The sequence below is a fragment of the Pygoscelis adeliae genome, unplaced genomic scaffold (assembly GCF_000699105.1).
Source record: "Pygoscelis adeliae isolate BGI_AS28 unplaced genomic scaffold, ASM69910v1 Scaffold429, whole genome shotgun sequence".
In the NCBI taxonomy this organism is placed as follows: Eukaryota; Metazoa; Chordata; class Aves; order Sphenisciformes; family Spheniscidae; genus Pygoscelis; species Pygoscelis adeliae.
The window spans coordinates 52,689-71,246 of NW_008825561.1; the positions used below are offsets into that span (position 1 = coordinate 52,689).

The window sequence follows — 18,558 nt, forward strand, 5'->3', positions numbered from 1 at the left end:
TCTGCTCAGGAAAGGTTTTTGTAAATAACACAGCCTCAACTTTGCCCCGTTCTGCCTGGTGATGACAATTTGCTGGGAACCTGACAGTTTTCCATACTTTGCAGAAGTCATTCCTGCACCCCGGCATTCTAGGAATGGCAGCCTGAGCAGCAGCTGCATGCCTGCAGGAAGAGTGAGGGTGTCTGCACTTGCCCAATACACCGCAAGACACTCTGGCGTAAGACTGACCTTGCACAATCTTAAAATGATTTTCTCATCAGGTTCTATTACCATCCCAAAATAAACAGCCTGCCATGCAGGCACTAAGCCCGCGTGATGCTTTTTGGAGGCCTTAAAACAAATGTATTGATCAGTGCAGGTGAAGGTTGTTGGTTTTTTCTTCTGCAGGGCTGTTCCCCGAGTGACTGCAAAGGAAACGGGTCTCTGGATACGAACTGGAAATTCAGTAGCACATTGGTGCTTTTTGCAGGACATGGATAAGAACCTGCTGCATCTCAGTGTTGTAGGTGCAGTGACATCTTCAGCAGATCGCCCTCTCTCTTTCATTTCGGCACATCCCTGAGGGAAAGGGAAATGACGCCAGGTAGCAATTAGGATGGTGAAGCTCTGGAAATCGCTCCTGCGGGAGGAAAATGGACAGAACAAAATCCCACTCTCTCATGTTTTAGCTTTGCATCCTCCTCAGAGCTACAAGGGTCTGCAGGAGGGCCAGGGCACGTGATGGTAGTGAGGTACAAGTGCCACCTGGGCGTCAGTAATATGTGAAAATAAAAAGGTGTGCTAGCAGCTGATTTTTCATCTGATAATTACTTTTTGAGGCCTACTTAGTATAGCTGTAAAGTGATGCTGTCTCTGAAGAACGTGGAGGGCTTTTTTTTTCCCCTCTGCATTCTAGATATGAAAATCCAAAAGACCAAAAGCCTCTTCTGAATGCTTCAGAAGAAAATGGGTATTTCTAAAGGGTGAAGAAAATTGTTAAAACTATGAACTAATAATGCTGAGTGTTTGAGAAGCAGGCTGAATTTCTAGGGCAGAGAACAACTCCAAAAGCAGAGATGCGTAAAACGCAGATTCAATGTATATATTCCAACGGGGCTTTGAAGGAGTAATTTTTCCTGTTCTTTCAAAGTGATTGGGGCCTCTTGGTACACTTTCGTGATAGCAGCCAGACTGCCTAAAAGCTGCCCTGCGTGGCCAATGCTTCCTCCTGCCATCAGGGGAACACCTGCAACACATTCAGGCACCCAAGAATTTCATACTCTTATTTTTAGATTTCTGCTAAAAAAAAACAGCTTTACAGCTGAAAAGAAACAAGAAGCAACTCAAAAGCAGCACATATCTGAACTTTCAACAACCCCCAAGGTGCAACCTTTCATTTCTTAACTCAGTAAAGCCTAGTTCCGCATACTTTTACCTTTTCCCATCCATCTTGACACTAGCTGTGCTCTGGGATATCGATATCGATATCAATATCTCTCTCTCTCGCCATCTCCCCCACCCACTCACCCGACAGCTGAAAGTGCTAATGCTCCCAGCTTTATCTGGCTCTTCTTTATATAAAAGTAGTTTCAGTTACACCCCCTACAATTCCTCTCCTCTGAGTAGAGCTATGCAGAACTCCCTCCATCATGGAGATGCTGGTTTAGTTTTTGCCAAAGTTTGTTCTTTTCCCATGGAGATGAGGTAATTTTGCATATTTTAACACACTTTGGAAAGAACCCTGAAGTTTTTCTGTATCCTTTCTCCACATGTAAAAAAGGTATGGACAACCTGAAACTATTTTGAATCATCTCATAACCTCTAATTTTCCCCCTGCTTGTCATTTACTGAGTCACCTCTAAGGAGCAGTGCCTTCAAATGTGATTTTGGGCTTTTAATATTTTTTGTTGCTGCTTTTGGGTTGGAGTTTTAGGGTTTGTTTTGGTTATTTGTTGCCTTGGGGGCCGGGGGGTGTGTGTGAGATGACCTGTCTTATAACAGGCTTACAGGGGATAGATAACCTTTTAATGCAGTATCAGAAAATTAATTAGCTCTTATTCATTTTCAGATCACAAGATGTCTAACACTGTATTGCCCTGTAGGTTGATGAAGCTGTCAACTTTATTTTTATTCACAGGTAATTCCTGTACTCTATGACTTCCCATAGGTTTGTGTGTATATACATTTAATTATAGCATACTGGTGCTAAATTTACAGCATTAGATATTTGTGTTTTTCTTTGGGAAACAGTGCTTTCTACCCACAAAGACTTCTACTGTTCGCAGTTTAACTGTGCTGTTCACATCTTATAGTTCTTGAATGCAACTTATTTCTTTAAACTGTTAAGGAGTTAAAGCTTATTCTTTAAGCTTTGGTTTCTTCACTCTTGAACCAATCTGCAAGGTAGTCACTGTAATGGAATTCATAAACTTTTTTTAAAAAGCTAATAGTTAGCAATAGTATAAAAAGAATTTCCAGAATTAATGACTCAGTGTTTAAATTTAGCATAGATTTAGCAATCACTGATAGGTGGCTTGTAGTGTTCATCCAGAGATTCTTAAGAGCATTGCGCTTTGAAACAAATCGTCCATCTTGAAAGCTCCAGGTGGTCTGCCGAAATGCCTCCGTCAAACCAGCAGGCTGTCAGCAGGTGGGGATGCAGGGGAGAGCACTGGCAAGCGCTGTATTGCTCACGGTCAGGTGCCTCAGCTCCCAGCGCAGTTACAGTACAGTGGTTGACCCTGTTCATGTTGCATGCATGTAAAGTCTGGATTATTACAGTTATGAAGAGTTATCACTTGTAGTAAGGGTTGTATTAGGGACTGTTGTTTCCATCAATACCCAAGGCACACTTGATTCATGGCCAGGCATATTCTGCAACAGAGAACAACAACGATGAGAAACTTTTCAGGTGCTCTGCTCTCAAACTATTTCCCAAACTGACTGCAGCGGGATGCTACCAGGAGTGGGGGCAGCCGTTCTTCACCTTCTGGGTTGCATGTGCACGCTGCCTAAACTACCAGTCCACCCTCCCACTCCCTACCCCTCTGCTTTCCCCTCTCCCTTTTCTCTCACGTGACTTACGAGCTAGGATCCCATCCTCCATCACAAACTCCCAAGACAGAATTTCAACACTATGCTTCCTTTGCCCCTACTGCAGCACCATAAGGGTCAGCCCGGACCATTTTTTCCTTGCTTTCCTACCACACCCTCACAGATGAGGGCCCTAGCACCATATTCCCTTTCCGCACCCGAACCCAGCAGTGCTGTGGAGTTCTGAGCCAGCAGCTGAGGGGGCCGCAGAGAAAATACAGCAGTTCCCAACCTTGCTTCAGTGTAAGATCATAAAGGAGTTACAGGGCAACACTCTTACACCAGTCATGCTGTTTTATGTTACGCGGTGCAGTGGGGTTCTCTGACTGGCTGTAATTTCCCCTGAGGGTCTTCAACAAGGAAGTTAAAGGATTACTGGGGAAATGGATCATTAAGAGTGGGAGGGGACTAATAATGATATGTTTTCCAAAATAAGCATTCATAACTTTAGAGCGAGAACCTTACTGACAAAATGGTCAACAGAGCAGAACAAGTGAGAAGCTTTTAGCATTAGGCTTCATCTGTCTATTAGCTTTTCTACTTTTTTAGCCACAGATAAAACTACACAGTGTATCTTGGAACCTCATTACCTGTCAATGGGGTATCCTCCTTCACAAACATTGACCAAGGCATACAGCTGTCTCAGTGCATACTCATACTGAAATAAACAAACACTGTTAATAATTTCAGTGATGAAAAGCAGGTATTGTTTATCCAAACTAAATTGTGGAAGTAGTTTAGAGATGCTATTAATATTCAAGGTGTTTAATTGATGGTCTTGACGATCTAGTACTAGGCTAAATGGATCTTTCTTCTGTGCACTTTGCTCTTTGAACTTCATTAGGTAAATTCAGCTGTTGCTGCACATTGGCCCCTTAGGCAAGGCTCACCCATCTAACCAATTTCATTCGAAAAACCCCACAAAACCAAAAAACCACTGAAGAGGAGCTAAAAGTTTAACAGAGCAATGTGACCTCCTAATAGCCTGGTTGATTAGAAGCTCCAACTGGAGGACTGCATCTGCTTTTGATTTGCATACAGTACTTAAATCTTGACTAACTGCCAGGTAACTCCATTGCTTTCTGCTAAAATCAATTAATTTGCTGTTGACTCATCTTACCACACACCACTGCCTGCTTAGGTTATCTTGCCTGACATCAGGACTGGGTTTTCTGGAATAGGAACTGACCTCTCTAAAGAGTGCTTAACACAACAGGATTTGGCCCTCAGCTGGGATCCCAGGAAGAGTAGACCGTAATAAAACCCCTAAACTAAAAAGTGGCTCTCAGGAATTCAGCAAGACCATGGAATTAGCAGCTAGGTTATTGCAAGGAACTATGCAACACACAATCATAATACAGAACTCCGAATGTACCAGGATTATGAATTCACAGTGGTGGTGCTTGTGTTTCTGCTTTGCCAGTAGAGATGCTTCAAGCAGAAATAAAACATGACTTATTTAATATCGGGATTTCTGGGGAGGGAGTTGATGAAGGGACAGCACAAACTAGTAAAAATTAGGGATTATTTTTGGGTTTGTTTTTACTAAAAGTATTTTTAGTAATCTTCTTGCTTATCTGCAGGTATAGTGGAAGTGGTTTCCTACTTCCAAAAACATCACCTACCCTTTCTCCAAAACTAAGCTGTATGACTGCCCCCAAGCTAGCTTTTTAATAAAAGCTGATTTTGCAGACATGCTTATGACCAGTGTGCTTGTTTTACCAGTACGTTTATCAGGTTATATCTAACGCTTGACTTACCAAGGGTAAGTGCCAGTTGAAGCAATGAGCTTTGAAGTGGTTCACCGCTGACTGGTAGCAGTCATAATTGCTGATGGTCAATCTGTCTGACAGGATTTGGTTCGTCTGTTCTTTTGATCCTGTTACTAAGGTGATTATCTTTCGCATGGATTCTTGGATAAATTCTTTCACCTGCACATAAAACAACAAGAACTTAAAACATGCTTTTTCTAAACTTAATTTGAAGACTTTGAATGAAATTTCTCTTTATTTAAACCTCCCTCAACTCTTGGGCTCTTTAAGGAACCCAATTTTGCCATTTATTTTTAGCACAGTCTTTTGGACCTGTCTCTTAACACACAAATGAAAACTAGGGAGACAAAGTCAGATTCCTGGCACCCAAAATCACCCACTGTCCTTCTAGTGTTCTGCCAGAAGAAAGAAAACACCAACACTGACAACCATTCTGCAGGAGCTATTTGATTTGGGAGACTTCAGTTCTACTGAGACGAGTTTCTCTAATACCAAAGAATAAGTCCTCCCAACAAGAATCCCTATGGATGCAGATGAGGAATTTCCTGGCAATAAAAGCTGTGAGACTGACTTTTGCATTTGCGTACATTTGCCTAGATATCACTACTGAATGTGCCTTGTGGAACAGATCCTGAATTTTAAAGGAGGAGTAAACCATCAGCTAGAGTGATGGTAAATTACTCTGAAGGGTAATTTTGTTGCAATTTGCAAAAACTAGAAGTAATCCCATTGGCTTCAGGAGTGTTACTTCTGCCATTGCTTATGATGGAAACAAATCTGACCTGATATGTAGTTCAAATTTTTTTGCTTACCTCCAGGTGTGTTTTCATCTCTGCAGAAATCTTCTTAGCCTCATAAATGTCATTGGTAGCCATCAGCTTTCGTTTCATGATTGCAAAAGGCACATCAGGACTAGGCGTCAGGTCATAGTGTTCTACAGGTGGCAGAGAGATGGGGATAGCTTTCTTCCCCATGCCCTGAAATTGCATCACTTTCATGGAGGAGATGCTCTGAAGGTTAGAAAGTAAACAAATGGAATCTGTCAATCACCTCCAGTAGGTATTCTGTCTTTGCTTTGCCATGCAAACCTAACTCTCTAAACTTGCTTTATTAGAGAAAATAAAGATCATGGGGTTGTAAGTGTGTGTGCGCGTACTGGGTTTTCTAATACAAGGTCAAGGCTGCCAAAAATCGGGGAACTTCTATTTCCAAAACTCACTGTGGGGAAAAAGACCATCAGGTTAAGTAACCTGACTGCTTTTTTTAACAAGTATTTAATCTGTTGAATAATGGGACTATTATAAATGATATATGACCTCTTAGCTCTTCCCATTCGAGGGATCAATGCACTTATTAACATTTCATTAATATTCATAATATGCCTGGAAGTGGTAAATACCCTTCTTATACTTGATTGAAGTGAAGTGTTAAGTCACTGGCAGAGCTTGGAGGACAACTCATACCCTGACTCCTTGGATTAAAGCATAGTACAAGGCTGTATTACCTTTAGCATCAGGACAATCGTCTCTTAAATGCTAAGTGGTCTTCTGAGATGAACAGTGTCATTTTCTAAATCAAGCCTGCCAGTTTAGTGATTTCTTTTTTTAAGGCATGAAAGTATAGGGCACAAAAGGTCTTAAGATACATCTGACCAGGAAGCCCACTCAAATACATACTCTGTTTCCATACTGCATCACATGGCTGGTGTTGGTGCGTTTCTTCACCAGCTGAAACTGCTTGTGGAGTGTTTCTTTTCTTAGATCCTCCTGCATGAAGAAACTTCCATGTGGTCACAGATACTTAAATTCAGCAATTCTAAAAATGCAAGAAAACCTGGAAAGGGTCTTAGCTGCCAATAGAAGGAAGTATAGGGCAAGAGCTATACAACCTTTGAAAGACATAAAAGTAGAAATTGAAAAGAAGATTTAACAGCATATTCTCAAATTGCTTTTAGTGATGTCCTAATCTCCCAGCAGGTAGGCAAGAAGGGAGTGGGCTAGCATAGAAATCCCAGATTTCTTTCATTAATACTGTTTTCCATTATGCTAACAAATGGGTTAGCCACAGTACAGTATTTAAGGATCACTGAAGCAGAGGTGCAACTTACTGAGCTGCCTGATTTGTTTAACAAATTTGGAGACGTGGTCTCAGATTAGCACATCAAGATTATGTGAATTTGAAACTAGAAGTTAGACAGTTTCTAATCTTACACATAACAAAAGAAGACAATGTTTCTGAAAGTTAGTTTCAGAAATAAATGTAGTGGCCCAAACAAATAAAGATTATATATGGTTCTGAGTAGTAGATAAATACTTTTACCAACTCAATTTGTGGATTTCAGTCTCACATAAAAATATGTATTTTCACAAATCCTGTAAAGGAGCTATTTTTAAAAAGCCTAGTGATTTTTTTCATGCGTGGAAATAGAGAAACCTCATCTAAGTAACTTACCATATCTGAATCTTCCATCCAATTCACACTGTACCAGTCCCCAAGATAAGTCTGCCTTTCATCATCATAGTAACATGCATAAGATGACTCTCTGGGATTGGCAGCTGTTGTTGCATAAACTGTAAGACAAATAGAAAGTAATTTTTTCTTTTTTTTTTTTTTTAAAACCCCCCCCCCCCCATGATTTAGTACTTAGCTGCACATGATATATTTGTCTAAGTATTTTGGCTTTCAATCATTTACTCCTAAATAGCAGAAAGGAAAGAAGCCTGTTAATCGTTCTGTTCAGTCAGCCTCAGTGCTGTTATAAGAGCTCCTTCCTTGCTGCCAAATGCGTGGTCTGGGGTATTTAAAGAAGAATATGCACTTCTACGGGAAAAATCTTCTATTCAAAGAACTGCCCGAGAACACTGTGCACTGACAACCATCTATACATTCATTTTCTTTATTACAATAATGAGGACTTTTTCCCAAACTTGGAGTAAATCCCCTAAATCATCTTTTCTTCCAGAAAATGCCACCTTCTAAGTAATATCCTTTCTTGGATAACACTCTACACTGAGAGAAAAGCAAACCAAACCTCTACAACATCTGCCCCAAGCACAGTGTTCCCAGTAAGTCATCTCTAACACAACAGAAATACTGTAAATATGTCTTTACAGGTATTACTAAGACAAAAGCTATTTTGGCTTTTTGCCAAAGTCAACTTATAGCATATTTGTGTAACTGAAGGAAAGTCCAAGCTTCAAAATGAAAAGGTGTTAGGCATGCTTTTATATAGCTATAGTGTTGTTTCTACTCAGAGTGTACCAGAAGTTCAAAAGCCAAAAAAAAGTCTTAAATCTTGTCTTCGTAGTAAAGTGCTGCTCTTAGCGTCCTTTAAAATGCTTACTAAGTAACCAGTTAAGCTTTGTAGTTCACCACTGAAGGCTGCCAAAGACAGCTTCATAGGGTAATACATAAATTGTCAATTTTCCACCTTTGTAAGTCTGTGGCAGAGCTGGTGGTAAAACCAGAGTTCTCCGACTCGAAATTTCTAATAGAACAAACTTTGAAAAATGCTGATTCACCGAACATTTACTTTGAACAAGCGGCAATACAAAACATTCTGTGTGAACTTTCTGTAAATCCTTGATAGGGCTGTAAGAAGTCTAGGCGGGTGCCAGGCAGCGTACTCCAGGGCCAAAGACCCAGGAATCCGTGGATAGACGTGGTTGGTCTTCCCTGGAATCACAGCTTCAAAACTACAGGAAAGCCAGAGCACCCAGGCTCCCCACCACGGAGCAGGAGTTTGAAAAGGTTGTGATTCCTCGTCCTAATCAAGGCTGAGCTCACAGCTCTGCAGCAGAGAGCTTAGAAACCCTGAAAAATCTCAGTTCCACTTCCTGGGTTATTGTGCAATGAGTGTAGCAAAATTGCCCGGCAATGATGTCTCCCAAGGGCCTTTGCTACTCAATGAAACTGATGGCAGAAACTTCACACCTGCTGTTAGCAGTGCTGAGGCTGAGAAATGTCAGTATAATTTAACTGCTATCAGTTAAGGGCAACCATATAGTTCCTGAAAAGAAATACTTTTTCAGCTTCTCATTTGCAAGAAACTGAAAGACCTGATAGTCTTTATAAGACTCCGTTAATTCTTTAAAAGGAACTTCCCATAAATGGAAAATATTACTTTCTCTAATTCTTGTGCTCCCCTGCTAAAACTGTACATAAAAGTGCCTTGAACCTATCCTTGACACAGCATCTGTTTAGGTCCTGCCTGTGACATGTTATGACATCTAAGTTCAGTAAGTTAACTGATTGCTCACCATTGATGTTATCAGCCAAATGATTCATCATAGATCCAGACTCGCATGCTTCAATGTAAAACACCATCTATAAAATAAACCAGAGACCTTAAGAAATTCCATGAGGAAACGGAGGAAAGTCCTTCAGTGCTTTTCAGCCTGTACTGCTATCCCTGAAACAAAAGCTATCCATAATGCTACAAAATAAAACACAAAAGCAAATAGATCAATTTTTCATTTTTTGGGAACTAAACTATGTGGAAAAGGGAAACATAATCACAATGAAAAGATGCTATTAATCTCTACAGAATCCACAGGGATCTACTGACGAATGTACAAGCACAAATCAAATACACAGTCGCTCTTTAGGCACAGCAATGTACAACTATCGAACGTAGCATTTCTGGAACCAATGGCCATCTACGTGTTCCTAAATACAGCCAGCCATAGTAGATAGATTAGCACAGAAAGTTGCTTAAAAAAGGCAAGCTACTAAAACGTTCTAAATATTAGCTTTTCTGCTTAAAACTACTTGTGATGAAATAAATGCCCAGAGTTTTCTGACAAGAGGTACAGTCTCTTACACAATATTAGTAACTGTAAGAGAAACATGAGGTATATGCAAACTTCCTGCAGTAACAGTGCAGTCTGAAGTGAACAAAGCACAGGAAGAACAAGTCAGATACATATTATGAGGGTGCGGTAGTTACGGATGTTGTTTCTCCACCGTTGGTCAGAATATATACCATTATCAAAAGGCAGTACACTACATCTCAACATTGACTGCAGATGTATAGTAAACTAAAAATGGAAAGGGAAAATTTGGAGAGAATCAATGCTTGTAAGTGCAAAATCCTAATCCAAATTTCATTGCATGGCAACAGCTTCCTCCTGCTTTAAACAACTCTCAAAATGAAGACAAATCTCTCTCTTCCATGCCAGCTGCTCTTTTAATTTCACAACTTCTGATATGCTTGTTTACCTTCTGGTATTTTTTGTGACGATACATGTACCAAATAGTCTTATTCAAGTCCTTCACGTGAAGCTGTAAAATAAGAAGGCTTGTATGAAAACCACTTATGTTCAATAGACACAGAATTCACTTAATAGTAAACATTCACAACAGTTAGTATTTATTCCTGTTTCCCCTTAAGTATATCCAGAGCTTTGCCCTTCTGAAATACAACGTTCTAGTATTCACCACTCCAGAAAAGATGAGTGATCGTCTCAGACTATATGTATAGTGCACCAGAAAGCCAAGTCATACTTGTGAGAAACTTGGACCACCAAAGTCCAATGAAATATTAAATGACATAACTTAATTTCAACTTGAATGCTTCAGATTCAAACAGGAAAAAAATCCAAACTGGGGTGATGAGGAGACTACTTCTCCTTTTCTGCCTCCCCCCTCAATGTGGCAGTGCATCAAACATTTTCCTGTTTTACATTTACTACTTATTACTTTAGTATGTCACTAAAAGGATGTTTTTTTATGACAAAGTAATCCCCCCCCCAAAATGCTTACATCATCATCAGGAAAAGCCAGAAGTCCTGGAGCTCCATGGTCAGTGAAATAAACAAACACATGATCCTTGGGACCACTGTAATGAAAAAATTGCAAACAAATTCTTTCTAACAACTCCAACCTAATCTTCACTACAACAAACATCATCTGCTTCTCAATGCCAAGACATGTCAATATTTAAAAATAATACAGCTGAAGCACCTCCTCCTCTCGGTAATGTTTTTTTACTCCATACTACTCTGGGTGCTTATGAAAGGAGATAAGTGTCTGCAAGAGGAATGAAAACAGGGACATAGGCTAGTCCCTCAAGCATGGGGAATTTGGCAATTACACTTCACATTTCAAACTGTAAACTGCTGGTTAGGCAGGGGCTGGTACACAGGGTATGGCGGGAGCGCAATTGTTTTTTCATGCCTATCTGAAGAACCCGTTATACTGTTGGCATTTGTAGCAGTCTGGTAAAAAAGGAATACTTTTATCACTAAGTTATACTGAGGCACCAATAACACAGGGATAAACCATAAAAACTTCTTTGGTAAGATTCTTAGGTATGTTTATGTACTACCTTGTTGTGATCTGTATGGCCATACTTTGCCAAATCAGCGTCAGCCTACATCTCCATGAAGAACTGATCCGTATACAAACTCACCCATTAGGCTAGACTGGCATTTGCACTAAGCGGCTCTGCAGTCAGGTGAGCACTGCATGCTCACAGGCTTTGATTCCCTAACATCTGTGTAGTAAACTGTTTGCCAGAGATTTTTATTGCACTCTAAACCAAACAGATCATGTTTGGGTGATATTAAAGTCTTGCCCTAACAGCCAGATCTGCAAAGGGATTTTGCTTTTAAACTGTATTCAGGGACAATTAAATATAAAATAATGTGAACAGGTTGGAAGGAGTCCCCAAGCCCTCCTCTCTTCTTCTGTATCAGTGGTCCAGAAATCCGTATTTGCTCTTGCTCTTTCCTGACTGCAAAGAGGTACGACTGCAGCAGCTCAAGGGGACATTGTCCAGCCTTCTGCCTGGCTGACAACCTGCTGGTTAGGGAACAACATGGAAGACAATATAGAAGCCTTTTGGGCAGAGGATAACTGAGTTCTTGTCCCACCCAATAGCAGAAGTCAGGCCACTTGGAAATTCACACAACAGCCTAACAAAGAAGGGTTGGGTGTTATTTTTCTGGCTCCCACTATTGACCCTAAGTGCAAACAATTCGACCAAGGTGAAATGTAAATAACTAAGACTTTTATATGTGGGTTCAAGCTGTCTTCCTGAGCAGCTAAGAGTCTTTGGCCCTCTGCATAGCCACTCCCTTATTTGACTTGTAACATCAAGCTTTCACAGGTGAGGTGTGCCCTGAAGTACTTTTTTTTTTAAACAAAAAATGCCTTATAGTCACCTCTTGACTCATTCCAGCTACTAGAAGAGAACAATCTAGTAACTGTGCAGCAATTTATTAACTTTTTGACTATATGCCTTGCATATATCATTTTCTAATCAGCTTTTGAGGATGAAGTTTAAACAATTGAGAGCAATAGCTTATTCGACTACTGTCCTGCTCCTTCATTTTCTTTATTCTCCCCAACGCCAGGGCAGGATTCTTCTCTTCTGTTTCATTGCTTCATCTCTAAAATTAAACTGTCAGATGAAGATAGGCACTTACACAATTTTTCTTTAACTAGATTAGTTCTTCCAAATGGTCAAATTTAAATTCTTAAAGGTTTTACAGGAAATACTGTATATAGGGAAATATAACATGATATAAATCTTTACCAGCAGTACTGAGTTAGAAATGTAACACACCTTAGTAAACAGGCATCATACTTTCATATCTCAAACTCTGTAGAACCAAGATGAATAACTGACACCAGGTATCTTCCCAAAAGGTCTTCTAATTAGGCCCTCAAATATATTGCTTTTATTCTTTAATTATCTAAATTATATAAGCCTTTATAAACTACACCCACAGATCTTACATTCTACTTAGCCAGTCTACAATTTTTTGTTGCTCATATATTAGAATATTGCCAAACTCACAATCATTTGTGTAACTTAGTTTACAAATACCTTAAGCATACATCAATTACAAGGTTAATTATTTACTCTACTTTTTCAATCGCAAAGATTTTTTTGCATTAAATATGAACTATAATTCCATTTCATTACATTCAAAGCCTCAATAACCTTACATCTGCCACAAAGACCATGGCTGGGATTAGACATGCAATTCTTTCAGCTGATGAGCTGTTTAAGCTACCTCTGTCCCTCTGCCACTTACTGCTAAGTCTCATCACTTCAGGTGACTAATACAACTGTTCACGTACATTAAGCCAAGCCTTAGCAAACCCTTTCTAGAGGTCTTTGAACCTTAACAAAACTCTCTTTGAATAGCCATTCTTGCAAAAGACAATAGTCTAAAGAACAAATACCTTAATACAGTTGACACTATCCTCTAGAGTTTTTGTACCTTAATCTATACTGGGCTCCATACCAGTCAAATATCAGCAGTTGCTTCTTGGTGCTGGATAGTTTAAGAAACCAGAACCATTGTATTTCTAATCTGAATGACCTGGAATTGCCATCAGTAGTCTTGCTGGATTCTCAAGTTGCTCTAATTTACCCTCTTTTGTTGAGATCAGTGCCAATGTACAACTCCACATGCAATTATTTTCTAAATTAAACTTCTCTTACCTTTTCAATACTTTTCCTGATCCCACCCCCTTCATTGTTTCCGCATCTCCTCTGAGAACAGCAAGGAAATTCTTTGGAGTAACATCCTAAGGATTTAAGAGGATTAAAGTTAAACCTGATCATAAAAACAGTTAACAAAATCTTCATTTAGGAAGACGGCTTCTGAAAGTCAGAATCCATGCACAGATGGCAAGTTTAGCTGGCCATCCTTCTCAATCTATCATTATATAATGTATTAGCCACTAATGACTCACTTGGATACTGAATCATGAAATCACCAAGTGACTGGATTACTGTTCTGATTTAATGAAACAATTAGTCTTACACAGCTGTTCTTCAGATTGAGTTACAACATTTATGAATGCAAGACTTTCCCTTCTTTTATTTCGTGCGCCAGCACAGAAACAGTGTAAAGGTTTACTTTTATGACCACTGCTTCACTCCAAAACATCTATTGTTTCCATTCATCTTATGAACATCAAACTTCATGCCAAACCATGCAGGTTGTCCTGGTTTCGGCAGGTATAGAGTTAATTTCCTTCCTAGCACCTGGTACAGTGCTGTGTTTTGGATTTAGGATGAGAACAAAGTTGATAACACACCGATGTTTTAGTTGTTGCTAGGTAATGCTTACATTTACCAAGGACTTTCCAGCTTCCCATGCTCTACCGACTGAGAAGGCTGGAGGTGCACAAGAAGCTGGGAGGGGGCACAGCCAGGACAGCTGACCCAAACTGGCCAAAGGGACATTCCATACCATGTGACGTCATGCTCAGTACATAAACTGGGGGAAGCTGGCCGGGGGGGCCGCTGCTCGGGGACTGGCTGGGCATCAGTCGGTGGGTGGTGAGCAATTGCACTGTGCATCACTTGCTTTGTGTATTATTATTATTATTATTATTGTTACATTATTATTATTGCTATTATTATTTTATTTCAATTATTAAACTGTTTTTATCTCAACCCACGAGTTTTTCTCACTTCTACTCTTCCAATTCTCTCCCCCATCCCACTGGGGCTGGGGGGAGGGGGGGGACTGAGCAAGCAGCTGTGTGGTGCTCAGTTGCCGACTGAGGTTAAACTATGACACAGGTGCATAAGCTGGAGGCTTTATACTATGTGCATTTCAGAGCGTAAGCTACGGGCTGAAAGGATTTGTTCTGAACATTGGCTAATGCTGAACCTTCCCTGGGGAATGGTGTTTCATTCCTACCTCCTTTGTATAGTCCTTGGGCACTCCAGCATACACATCTGTGCCATTAGGTCTATTGATGACAATGCCTTTTGTTGGATTTCTGAAAGTTAAACGGAACATAAATATGAAGAATTAGCCATGTGCCACACAATGACCACAGAGCAACAAGGAAAGCATTTAAACTGTCCTGACCGGCCAGCTGGCCTGAGAGAGAGTATGGGTACTCGCACCATGTTATCATTACGTGACCTCAGAATATAAAGGCCTTTTCACTTAAGTCAGTTACATATGCTCGCCTCAGGTGTCCTTACCCTGAGTACCTTCAAGTATCCTGCCTCAGATCATGTTGATTAATCTGAAGATGTAGGCAGATGGTCTCTTATACTATCATCTCTCTACTTTCAGTCCTGCCTTTAGCCCCCTTTCCTCTTTGCTCCCAGTGCTGCTGTGCATGTGAAGTCTGCTGATTTCTGCTGAAGTTGTCTCAGAGTTGCCTCACAGAATTAGAGGCTGTATAATTGTACTGTTTCATATAGAAAGCAATTATATGCTCTAGACAGTCACCAAGAATGGGACATGTACACTTCTTTGTTGAATGTACATTCTGGGAATTAATCTGATAATGTCCTTTCAAAAAAGCTCTGCAAGTCATACACGAAGCTTCCCTATGTTTGTGGGTTTAGGCTATTTATCTGCTGTAAACTGTTACGCCTGGGAGTTAAGATCACTTACTCTCACAGCAATGAAGCTCTGAAGTCCTCAGTGCCACAACTGATGCTGAGTTGTGGAGTAAGGCTTAGAAAGCTCATGAGCACATTTCAGAGGAGAATTATTGTGCTGATGGATAAAACGTCTCTACGCATATCACAGGTGGTTTTAAACCTTTTCTTACAAAACTAGTACAAACTCAAAACACATTGGTGACTATGACATGTTTGTAGTAACCATATAGTTTGTGACTAGTGCATGTTCATCACTTACTCGTCATTATCAGCAATGTCATCATACATCATGACAATGATCTGTTCATCTGGAATTCCATTTCGGTGTACGATCTGGTACGCATGGCACACGTCTGCCTGAAATTAAGCAGATTTTCATTACTAGCTTTAACAGAGATTTTACCTTTGAGACCAGAAGAAAAATAGCTTTGCAGGCCTAAGAGCAGGCTATTGTTCAGAAGAAACTTAATTCAAATATAAGAGATTGAGGGTTGCTAGAGGGCTGAAATGCACAGGTTAAACCAAAACTCAGTGTCTGTAGTTGCATTAGTAATAGAGATTATGATGAAAATCTCTCTCTTTTACCTATTTTGATTTCTTATTTAAACAGAAACCAGTAGTTACTTCAAACCAGATAACAAAATTTAACAAAACATTCTCAGCAATGTTCTGCATTCTGTGAGAAAATCTAAATGAAAACCTTGTGCACTGACAGACAAATCCCAAGTGTGCCAAGCAGAAGAAGAAAAGAGTTGGATTTCCACCAATTTCAATTAATTCTGCACCAAGCCTGCATGACTAAGCATCAACAACTGTCCTTGGCTTAAGCAAGTATGGTTTACCAATCTCACCTCTGCAAAGATTTTATTAAATTTTGTTTTAGTAGGTGAGAATTTTGCTCAAGGAAAATTTCCTTTTTAATTATGTATTTCTTGTAGAGTAATACTGAAGCAACTTCAGGGCAAGAAAACAGATTTCAGTGGAAAACAGAATTGCAGAATTTCTATTCAGGCTCTTTTCCTGACTTGTACAGGATATGAATAAGCAGATTTTCTTTACAGAACCATCTTCCCATGACACAGAAATAATAATACTCATCAAAGTGATATTACAGTAAATGCAAACCTCTCTCAGAAGGATAAATTCTTAGTAACCCCAGCCCAAATAATTATTTTCTTTTTAGACTCTGTGAATGACCTAATGGGGTATCAACAAGCATTCCTAAACTCTAGAACTACAACCTACCGCATGCTAGAAAAGCTATGCAGATTTAATGGAAGAAATCTCATCTAACAAATGCACACTCCAAACACAGGTAAAAAGCAAGCTTTAAAGCTTACTTCTGTTGAACTAATCTAATTTGCTAGTTTGTAAACCAAACTGAAGTGGTTTAAGTGGACCTACCTAAGTTCAGATGATGACTTAGGAGTATTAGTGATTTTGACTATTTTAACTGAAAGGACACCGTAAAATCCTGTCACTTTATAATCCTTGGTCTTCTAAGTGTGGCTGAAGCTGAAAAGAGAGGGTAGTTGTGCACAATTCTGGGAAGGGTGAAGCACATTCAATGCTAATGAACTCTCCCACAGCAAAATCTCTTCACCAACCCTGAACGTTAAATTGTCCTTACTAAAGCAGTTCCATTTCCTACTACGCAGGTCAGCCTACATTCTCTTCCACCTATCCCAGGAAATCTCCACTGTTTGTAGTTCTCCATTTCCTTGTATGTCATTATACCACCTGCTGCCTCAACAAGCCAAAAAGTAGAGGTTAAACAGAGTTAAGTAGAGGTTAAACAGAGTTATGAAGGCATCACATATAATATGAAACAGCAGAGTGCCGGTTTGACTAAACATGTATTTGATTTTCAGAAGCAACCCAAGCAAAAGTAGAAGAAAACACTAATAGGGCATCTCTACACTGATTGATGAATAGACCATAGATCCCCTTTCACTCTCAAGACATAATACACTTCTGTTACGCTGACAGAAATGGTTATAGGCTGGCAACACCCAGAAATGCTTAGGCATACTATAGTGATATAATATCAAGATATTCAACCAGCAAGTGTCTGTGCTCCCACAGACATGTGGTTGGCTGGTAGGGACTTCAGAGCTGTTTTTAATTAATACCAAAGTACCCAAAATCCGTTAAGCTTTGTAAATGTATATTATCAGCTTTTTTGGTCTCCTCTCTCCTTCCTTCCGATTCATTGACTGTTTGCTCACTATGTCCTGTCTTAGTAAACAGTAAACTAGACATTGGTAGTAAATTTGAATGGGTTAAATTCCCTAGTGTGGAGCGAAACAGATCAATGTAATCAATTCCCCTCAACCTTAACTTATGCCTGTTTGGGGATCATCCCAGCCTTTTAAGGCTTTTGCTAAGGGAACTGTACCTGCTGGTAGCATAATGATATCACCAACATAAGCTAGAGCAGCAAAAACATGTTTTGCTGCTAAAACTCCATCGGCTAAAGTAGGACAGTTCTGAGTAAACAGTTGGGGTTTTTTGCATAGAATTAGCTGACCTGACTAGCCACCTTTGATGTTGGTCACATGCTCCTCCTGTTCCTTCTTGTACATGTAAAAAAAAGAAATCTCTATAAAACCAGAATAGAAACACTCTGCTGCTAGAGTAGGGAGGTGTACGTGAATCTAGAGTATTTCCTGTTGATGTGTAACTACCTCTCAAATACCGCTATTTGAGCCTTGTTTCTTCCAGAAATATTTCTGGCATAGCTGTACCTGTAAACCACCCTAAAAGAGACAGCTGATATTGTTCCAGATCTCTTGTTGGTATTATTCTTGCTGGTTTAGTATGTGAAATGAATACTCCAAACATTTACTGGATGCACTAAATGCAAATCACGCTGCTTTTGTGGCCATGATTTGGCGTGGGTAGCAGCTGCCCTGCAAAGAATAGAAGAGAAGAAGGTGTAGCTGTACAGCTGCTACTGCACAACCAATCTCCCATGCCAGCTCCAGAGTGGACACTGCTAATGGCAAGGTTCAGACCTTTCATCCCCAGGTCAGTCTAAACCTGTTGCTACATCAGCAAATTTCTATGGAAGATCTATCCTTAAATCTGCTTAAATAATTAACTCCTAGATTTTGAAAGCATGGGGATCAGAGGTAGAATTCCCCTATTTTCCTGGGATGGGCATTTTGTTTTCCAAAATGTACATTTGGAGGAAATTCTAAAAGGAGAAAAAAAAAAACCACCCCAACTTTCCTCTGCCATACAGCTGTTTACACATTTGAGTGACACAGCTTTCAAGTAGACTGCTTGGGGGGGGGGGGGGGGGTGGGAAAAAAGAAGTTGTTTTTTGAACACATC

The 18,558-nt window shown here is 40.0% G+C and overlaps 1 protein-coding gene across 1 annotated transcript in view; it reads right to left on the reverse strand.

Annotated features, from left to right (window-relative positions):
- Nucleotides 1-2,082: 2,082 nt before the first annotated feature.
- The window catches only part of LGMN (legumain), a 21,765-nt gene continuing 5,289 nt past the window's right edge, over nt 2,083-18,558 (reverse strand). The window contains exons 2-13 of the mRNA XM_009332363.1: nt 15,479-15,576; nt 14,516-14,597; nt 13,303-13,388; nt 10,608-10,683; nt 10,065-10,127; nt 9,104-9,170; nt 7,296-7,414; nt 6,521-6,610; nt 5,657-5,854; nt 4,833-5,003; nt 3,663-3,730; nt 2,083-2,853 (exon numbers count right to left, since the gene is read on the reverse strand). Coding sequence (XP_009330638.1) covers nt 2,814-2,853; nt 3,663-3,730; nt 4,833-5,003; nt 5,657-5,854; nt 6,521-6,610; nt 7,296-7,414; nt 9,104-9,170; nt 10,065-10,127; nt 10,608-10,683; nt 13,303-13,388; nt 14,516-14,597; nt 15,479-15,576 — 1,158 coding nt within the window. The 3' untranslated portion in view covers nt 2,083-2,813. The remainder of the gene's footprint in view (nt 2,854-3,662; nt 3,731-4,832; nt 5,004-5,656; nt 5,855-6,520; nt 6,611-7,295; nt 7,415-9,103; nt 9,171-10,064; nt 10,128-10,607; nt 10,684-13,302; nt 13,389-14,515; nt 14,598-15,478; nt 15,577-18,558) is intronic.